At 38.8% G+C, this 8,071-nt stretch overlaps 1 protein-coding gene across 1 annotated transcript in view; it reads right to left on the bottom strand.

Annotated features, from left to right (window-relative positions):
- The window catches only part of LOC107693468 (collagen alpha-1(XVIII) chain-like), a 75,688-nt gene that overhangs the window by 24,833 nt on the left and 42,784 nt on the right, over positions 1–8,071 (bottom strand). The window contains exons 4-13 of the mRNA XM_016492874.1: positions 7,435–7,509; positions 6,603–6,695; positions 4,282–4,411; positions 4,069–4,106; positions 3,854–3,985; positions 3,175–3,201; positions 2,479–2,541; positions 1,705–1,773; positions 1,563–1,625; positions 1,250–1,372 (exon numbers count right to left, since the gene is read on the bottom strand). Of these exons, the coding sequence (XP_016348360.1) occupies positions 1,250–1,372; positions 1,563–1,625; positions 1,705–1,773; positions 2,479–2,541; positions 3,175–3,201; positions 3,854–3,985; positions 4,069–4,106; positions 4,282–4,411; positions 6,603–6,695; positions 7,435–7,509 (813 nt within the window). The remainder of the gene's footprint in view (positions 1–1,249; positions 1,373–1,562; positions 1,626–1,704; positions 1,774–2,478; positions 2,542–3,174; positions 3,202–3,853; positions 3,986–4,068; positions 4,107–4,281; positions 4,412–6,602; positions 6,696–7,434; positions 7,510–8,071) is intronic.

Genomic DNA, 8,071 nt, shown 5'->3' with positions numbered 1-8,071 from the left:
AAAAAAAAAAAAAAAAAAAAAAATCAGAATTCTGAAACTAAAAATCGCAAATACTTTTTTTTTCCTATTTTTGTCCCATGTTGGAAACAAACTTCTAGAGTACAGTGAAGTAGTGCTTTAGTGCATGTATTTTATTCCATCTGCTAAATAACAGCCCCAGTGTTTTTCTACATCACGGAGGACACGTTTCCACACGCTGGATTGTGACGTGATTTAGAAGGTTGCGTGTGATGAAGGCAGAAGCAGATTTCTGTGTCTGGAACATGATGGTTTGAGTTTACCATCGTGACAGGAGCTCTACCTCTTCTGAGTCCAGCTCAAATCCAGAGCCACTAAACCAGTCCTCAATCACCTGCAACACACCTCCATCAGGACTCAAACACACTGCTCTTACACACCACATGACTTTCGCAGTTTTGTGGAACACAACAGGAGATGTTTTGTCAAATGCTCGCGCTGCTCTTTTCCACACAATGAAAATGAATGTACACCAAAGCTACAAAAATGACTACAGTAAATAAAAGAGTATTGTGGACTGTTTTTCATAAACATTTTTGAAAGAAGTGTTTGGTTGGCTTCTGCTCATCAAAGCTGCATTTATTTAAACAAAAATAAAGTAAAAACTGAAATATTATTACAGTGTAAAACAGCTGTTTTCTATGTGAATGTGTTAAACTGTAATGTATTTCTGTGATGCGCAGCTGTATTTTCAGCATCATTACTCCAGTCTTCAGTGTCACATGATCTTCAGAAATCATTCTAATATGCTGATCTGCTGCTCAACAAACATTTCTGATTATTATCAATGTTGAACACATTAATATTTTTGTGGAAACATCTTATTTTTTTAGAACTCTTTAGTGAATAGAAAAGAACAACGTTTATTTGAAATAGAATTTTTTTTTGCAACATTATAAATGTCTTTACTGTCACTTTTCAGCAATTTAATCCATCAGTTACTATTGAATGCTGTGTATATTTATATGATACTCAAAATTCAATTATTGTATGGTTTAAGAGAAAACTTAGAAAATAGAGCAAAAATAATTTGCATTGTCTTCTTTTTTTTTTTTTTTTGGTCATCAACAGTGTCTCCATTCAAAGAAAATCAGACCGTTTATTCATGAGGAATGAGTGTGAGTAAATAATAACTGAACTTTCATTTTCTGAAGAGCTTCAGCTCAGTTAGACACACATGTCTAGAAGCACTTGCTTGTTTCTCAGTGAATCAGTACTGATCCTCACTCACCGGGACTCCAGGTTTGCCCGTCTCCCCGTCTCTTCCAGGAACCCCTGGAGGCCCAATGGGCCCCGGATGAGCTCCGACAGAAGGGCCCGGAGGTCCCGGTGGCCCCGGTGGCCCTGGAGGACCCTGATGAGAGTCCAACACAAAATGAAAATTAACCTGAGCACCAAATTCTGTCTGACAACTCATAAGCACACATCTTACACATGTATATAATGACTACCTCATGTCTCATTTTGTTCAGTGTTAAATCATTATTTCGTGTCTCAGAGTTCATTCCGCAGGTACTCCAGCTCCTGTGACTGTAATAACTCACCCGTATCAGCTCTGCGTCACTGTCCAGATCCACATAGCTCGATCCGGAGCCGTCGATGCCGTCCTGCTACAGTCAGGCCATCTGCTGTTATGACATGCATAATTATATCAATATGCACATAATAACATGTAATGGTACATACCGGATACTTGTATGTTCCTGCAGGTCCAGGAGGTCCAGGCGGCCCCGGGATGCCCACACCAGGATCACCCTAAAAACATGAGTGGATCGCTTGCTGTGATCGGCCCAAATTCATCATGTTAGCAGTCAATCGAGCGCATTAGTTATTATAATCTAAGCATTATAATCCGTGAACCAAACCAACCAGCTATGAGCAGAATCACAACATCACAAACTTTGATTTGAAAATTGGACAAAAAGACAAAGACAAAAGACGATGGTTTCGATGAGGGAAAGAACTACAATCCCATGAAGCGCTGTAAACAACATCAGCGAATTAAAAATTATGGAGAAATATCAAACTATGCATTGGATTGTATTTACATTAACAAAATATTTCAAGTTTATTGCAAAATATGCATACATGTATACACATATTTAAGCATTTTTATGATTTGTGTGAGTGGGCGGAGCTAACGAGCTTTTCTGGACTCACCAAGACTCTCTGATTGGTGGAAGTTTTGCACAGCATCATGGGTAATGTAACTTTTCATCACAAATTCTGCTGTTAAACACTATTTTAAATAGAAGTTGAAATAATGTGGCCTGATGGCTTCCACAAAAGCATATACCATCGGTTAACAACCTCAGAGCTCTTAATAGGTCTGTCTTTAACAGTTAATCGCTAAACATGGAGAAAATAAATGCAAATGTTACTTTTGAAACCTGACTGTCACACTCTATAGGTTTATTAGGCATGCTATTATAAAACATATTCAGCCAGTGTGTGTCATACCTTGTCACCTTTGGGACCTGGATCTCCAGGAAGGCCCGGGAATCCCGGAGGTCCAGCCTCTCGCTGAACGTCACAGAAAGAGAGGAAAACAAAGCAAACGATCACTGAAACATCAGCATGTATTCCTCTGCTGTGGTCAGGAACGAGTAAAATACACAGCCTATAGCGTGCACAGAGTCAAAACATCAAGCTACTGTTGAGTAAAACCCCAGTGTGGTGCATTAAAGGCTTGATGCTGACGTTGAGTTTGCTTTGCTGCTGGTTCTAGGTTTGGTTTGGTTTGGTCATATCCAGCTCATGGGACTTAAAGCTTGCATTTCACAAGCATTTCCATTTCTGTTTCCACATCTGAGGCTGCTAGCAAAACATCTGTTCAGTTTCACTTCACAACGAAAAGCAAAGCTTTCACAAAGACTATATATCATTGAGAACAATATAAAAACTAAAAACATATATCAATATACACTAAAGTTTGCTTTTGTAATGTTTTTGAATGAAGTCTCTTCTGCTCACCAAAGCTGCATTTATTTAATCAGAAATACAGTAAAACAGTCAAATACTGTATTATTACAAATTTTAAAAAGCCATTTTCTATATGTGAATACATAGTTAAACTTTTTCCCCCTAGTGTTTATTAGTTTAAGACTCTCATATCATATATATCTACACAGAAACTGTGCATGAGAAGATACTCACCGGAGCGCCATCTTTCCCTGGATCACCCTGTAAGAGAACAAATTCAGCATTATTACAGCATATGTGTCTATCTGTCCATTTGTTGTCCTCTGAGATGTTCTGGAAACAGCTCATTAATGATGTGTGTGTGAGAGAATAAATGTGGTTCTGCTTCAAACACCTGCAGTGCCAGATGCCACCAAAAACTCTTCTTTCATGATCAACGCTCGCAAAAAACTAACTAAAAAACATCCATAGGTTTGCAACGCTCCGCAGCACATATTAACACTGCTTACCAGCAGCAAAGCATTGACTGTGCAGCGAATCACTGACTCAATCAGCCGTTCACAAGTGAAGATCAATAATGATGTGATTTGCCAAAGACAGAATCAACTAACCACAGAATGATCTGATCTGATTCTGAGCATCGACTGCAGTGTTTCACATACATCAGGACCAATTCACTGCTTCAGTCAGCCAGCCAATCAATCCATCCATCCATCAGCCAGCCAGCCAGCCAGCCAGGCTTTTTAATATTTCAAAAATATTAAAATATTAAAAAATATTATTAAAATATTACTGAGCCCTTTTGAACAGTAGTGTATATTATAAATAATTCAGCTTTTCAGGTAACTGTAAAAACAAGGCAAAAGTGATGATTTGACAGCGATTGTTGAAGACGCTGTTCTGGTTTACTCACAGGCCGGCCGTCTCGTCCTGGTTCTCCCTGTGGGCCCCGGGGCCCTGGCTCTCCTGGTGTGTGTGGAGCGGCGGGTCCTGGAGGCCCCGGGGGCCCTCGCTCTCCTTTCTCTCCCTTCTGCATGGTTATGACCTGAGAAAACACAAGCAGCAAATACAGTCAGCTGTAATCGTCACGAGAGAAAGCGTGAAAGAAGAAAACTGAATCTGACTCACATTTCTGTCCTGAGAAGCTCCTTCTGATCTGATCGGCTCTGCAGTGACAGAGAAACACAAACAGATAGCATGGTGCATGTGAAAAATCTGCATAAACAAATCAGATGAAAGCTTGTCATGCAAACTCTGGGCTGATGAAAATATCAGAGGACTGCTGAAGTGAAAGAGTGAATGACAGGAGAATGATCTGAAGACTCCTGTGAACGCGTTCACCTTTCAGACCGCTGATGATGATGATGTCCTCTCCAGAGCCTTCCTCCAGGTCCTCATCATCCGTCTCAGTGCTGAACGAGGGAGATTCAGTAGGTGGCGCTCTCATCGGACCGGACTCTATATCCTCCGACTAAACACCAAACAACCGAAGAAAGCAGAGGAATAAAGCTTGAGCATCACTGAATCAGTCAGGAGCAGTGATCTGATCCAGCACACACATCAAGACCTCATGCCTTTTGGCCTTTTTAGGTCTTTATTTAGATAAATATTAGCATGTATCATTTATATTATAGATAAATAAAAAGAAAAGAGAAAATACATTTTAAAAAATGAACCATATACACTACCAGTCAAAAGTTTTTAACAGTAAGATTTTTTAATGTTTTTTAAAGAAGTCTCTTCTGCTCACCAAGCCTGCATTTATTTGATCCAAAATACAGAAAAAACAGAAACATTTTAAAATATTTTTCGTATTTAACATAACTGTTTTCTATGTTCCTCCAGTCACATGATCCTTCAGAAATCATTCTAATATGCTGATTTGCTGCTCAACAAACATTTCTGATTATTATCAATGTTGAAAACAGCTGAGTAGAATTTTTTTTTTGATGAATAGAAAGATCCACAGATCAGCGTTTATCTGAAATCAAAAGCTTTTGAAACATTATACACTCTACCATTGGGGGGGGGATAAATTATAGAAATTGTTACTTTTATTTAGCAAGGATGCTTTAAATTGATCAAAAGTGATGATAAACAAAGACATTTATAATGTTACAAAAGATTTCTATTTCAGATAAATGCTGATCTTTGGATCTTTCTATTCATCAAAAATTCTAGTCAGCTGTTTTCAACATTAATAGTAATCAGAAATGTTTCTTGAGCAGCAAATCAGCATATTAGAATGATTTCTGAAGATCATGTGACACTGAAGACTGGAGTAATGATGCTGAAAATACAGCTGCACATCACAGAAATACATTACAGTTTAACACATTCACATAGAAAACAGATGTTTTACTTTTTAATAATATTTCATTGTTTTTACTGTATTTTTGCACAAATATATGCAGCCTTGGTGAGCAGAAGAGACTTCTTTAAAAAACATCACTGTTCAAACACTTTTGACTGGTAGTGTATATGGTACATATGGCCCAGTAAAACGCTCTGGTGAATTATACTGCTTCTAGCAACAGTCAGCTCAGTGGTTTTGTTGGGCTGTGATATAAACTAATAAATGTGTGTTTGTCTCCCTCTGCTGAACAGAGCCGTGACCGTCAGTACACTCTGACATGATCATCAACATTTCATCTCAGCTCTAAGTGTTCTCCTAAACAGCAGTGGAAGTTCTTATGTAAGAGTTCAAACCTGTTCCCAGAGCTGCTGAGACAAACCTTCACTAATGGAGAGAAAGAGCAGGGCTGATGATGTCATCAAGCTTATTAACTATGCGCACAGTGATTGGCTGAGAGGGGAGGGGCCTCTGTCAGTGAGTTCATCACAGAAATATTGAAGAATGAGGCATCATGTGGCCATATTCAAAAAAAGATATTAAAACAAAAATGTTGCCAAATTTAATTAAAGATTTTAAAATTGAAATGTCATATTCAAATAAGGATTTTAAAATGTAAGCTAGTGTCACTAATTAAGCAAGTATATGTTCATCGTCAGCCTCTTACATGTCTGCATCTTGTAAGCAATTAGTGGATATGCATATAATCAGCCTTTTAATTAACAGACTAGAATAATTGTGGCTGATAGTGAGACGTGCAAACGTAGAAGAACACCAAACTGGACACAAGAACAGCTGTTACTTCTTGCCCAACTTGTACACGAAAAGAAGGACATAATCATCATATATCAAGAAATGATTCTAAAATGTTATTGTTCTGAGGTGGATGCTTTGTGATTCAGTCTCAGTGAATTACAAGTCCTCTTGACTAGCCCTAACTGTTCACAGATTTAGGAGCTGGTTTCAGCGCTTTGTGAAATACTCAAACATTTAAGAGTCCTTCAATTAGGACTGACAAACCCATTATTTTTAATAAAAGAGTTTCTCCTAAATCAGCACGTCAGGAGCTACTGTTAGCTTTAAGATGTTTTGTGAATGCATTTCAATACAGTCAATATCACTTGCTGGATGTGAATCACTTAGAGTGTTATTATAAAGACTATAGTGTCTATAGTCATAGATGATAAAGAAAAACGACTTCAGCTTCAGAATAACATTGAGAAATAGGACACAGAATATAATCAGCAGTGATCAGTTTCCTCCCTGTGACCCGTCTCCTCTAGCATGAGTTCAGTGAAGTGTCTCTCACCATCACATATTCTCTCTCCTCAACCACTTTCTTGACCTCGTCTGGAGTCTCCGTATCATCGTAGATGTTGTCACCGCTGCCGTATCCAGATGCCTGGAATCACATGCTCAGTGTTTATTCCCTGATCATTAGGGACTAACTGTGCGTGTGTGTGTGTGTGTGTGTGTGTGTGTGTGCAGTCTGGAGACACACGATCAAACTCAACTCGCTCTCATTTAGAACAGCACAGTCAAAACCATAAGAACAGACCAACAAATGCCGTAAAACTAAAACAATACCATAAACAGCAGTTAAAATAACATCAAAAATACATAAAACACACAAATAAAACTCATTTCACAACACAAGTACCATGTAAAGCATTTGAAACTAAATCCCTGAATGAAACAGCAGCATTACAGTAAACCGCTGAGCTGTAATGACGCACTGCGGCCACTAGAGGACGCTGTTAGTCTACTGTACTCTACTGTACTCTACTGTAACGCCGCAGTGAGTCTCTCTCAGTCTGAGGACTCGCTGCTTCACACAGCATTAGTGGCACAAACTCCTCTGTTACTTCATGAACGCTAGCAGCTTTAAACACATCAAATGTCTGGTTCCTCTCTATGTTGCATCTCTGAAATAAGTTATGCTTCAAATATTTTTACATAAATATGCATATATTTAACATGACTTTCTGAGGTTGATGATCAAAAATGCTCTTTTTGGGGAGCTTCTGATTTTGTGCCACATTCATATATTATATTTGACCTATGGATGTAAAGTGATGTGTCTCTCTTGTGTAAGTGTATGTTGTATAAGTGAATCTGCAGATGGATCTGCTGACACTCACGTATGGATCGTCCTCCTCACACTGTTCATTCAGAGCACTGGGATCCGGCGTCAGCAGCAGCTGCTGGATCGAGCCCTGCACACACACACACACACACACACACACACACACACACACACACCAGTTCAGCTCTGCTCAGAATCAGAATCAGAATCACACATCAGTCTATTCTCCACATGTTCTGATCTGATCATGAACGGTCAGCATCAGCTCTTGACCTTTGACCTCTGTGCATGTAAAAGCTGAGGTCAGTGTTTTCTCAGCGCTCTAACGAGCTGAAGTCCTGATTAACACAGGCGTGGCTGCAAACATTCTTGTGCAACACATCCAGAGGAAACGCACCTGTTTTCCATTTGCTGGAGCGACAACAAATGCTGCTGATGTGTGGGAAAAAAACAGAGAGAGAGAGAGAGAGAAAGAAAGAAAGAAAAAGAAAGAAAGACACCAACAAGACCAACCATAATCATCTTAAATGAACTTTTCCACGACATTCTAATTTATTGAGATGCACCTGTATCTATCTATCTATCTATCGATCTTATTTTATGTCTGAGGTAGGTTTGCAAACTATACCTTTGTAGATGTATGAAAATAAAATATTTAAGACCATTTCTAATTAAAGTGACTTCAAACTGAA

This window comes from Sinocyclocheilus anshuiensis, unplaced genomic scaffold (genome assembly GCF_001515605.1).
Source record: "Sinocyclocheilus anshuiensis isolate Anshui unplaced genomic scaffold, SAMN03320099.WGS_v1.1 scaffold987, whole genome shotgun sequence".
Lineage (NCBI taxonomy): Eukaryota > Metazoa > Chordata > Actinopteri > Cypriniformes > Cyprinidae > Sinocyclocheilus > Sinocyclocheilus anshuiensis.
Note: the sequence above shows the minus strand (reverse complement) of the source record. Positions and strands in the feature narration are given on the sequence as shown.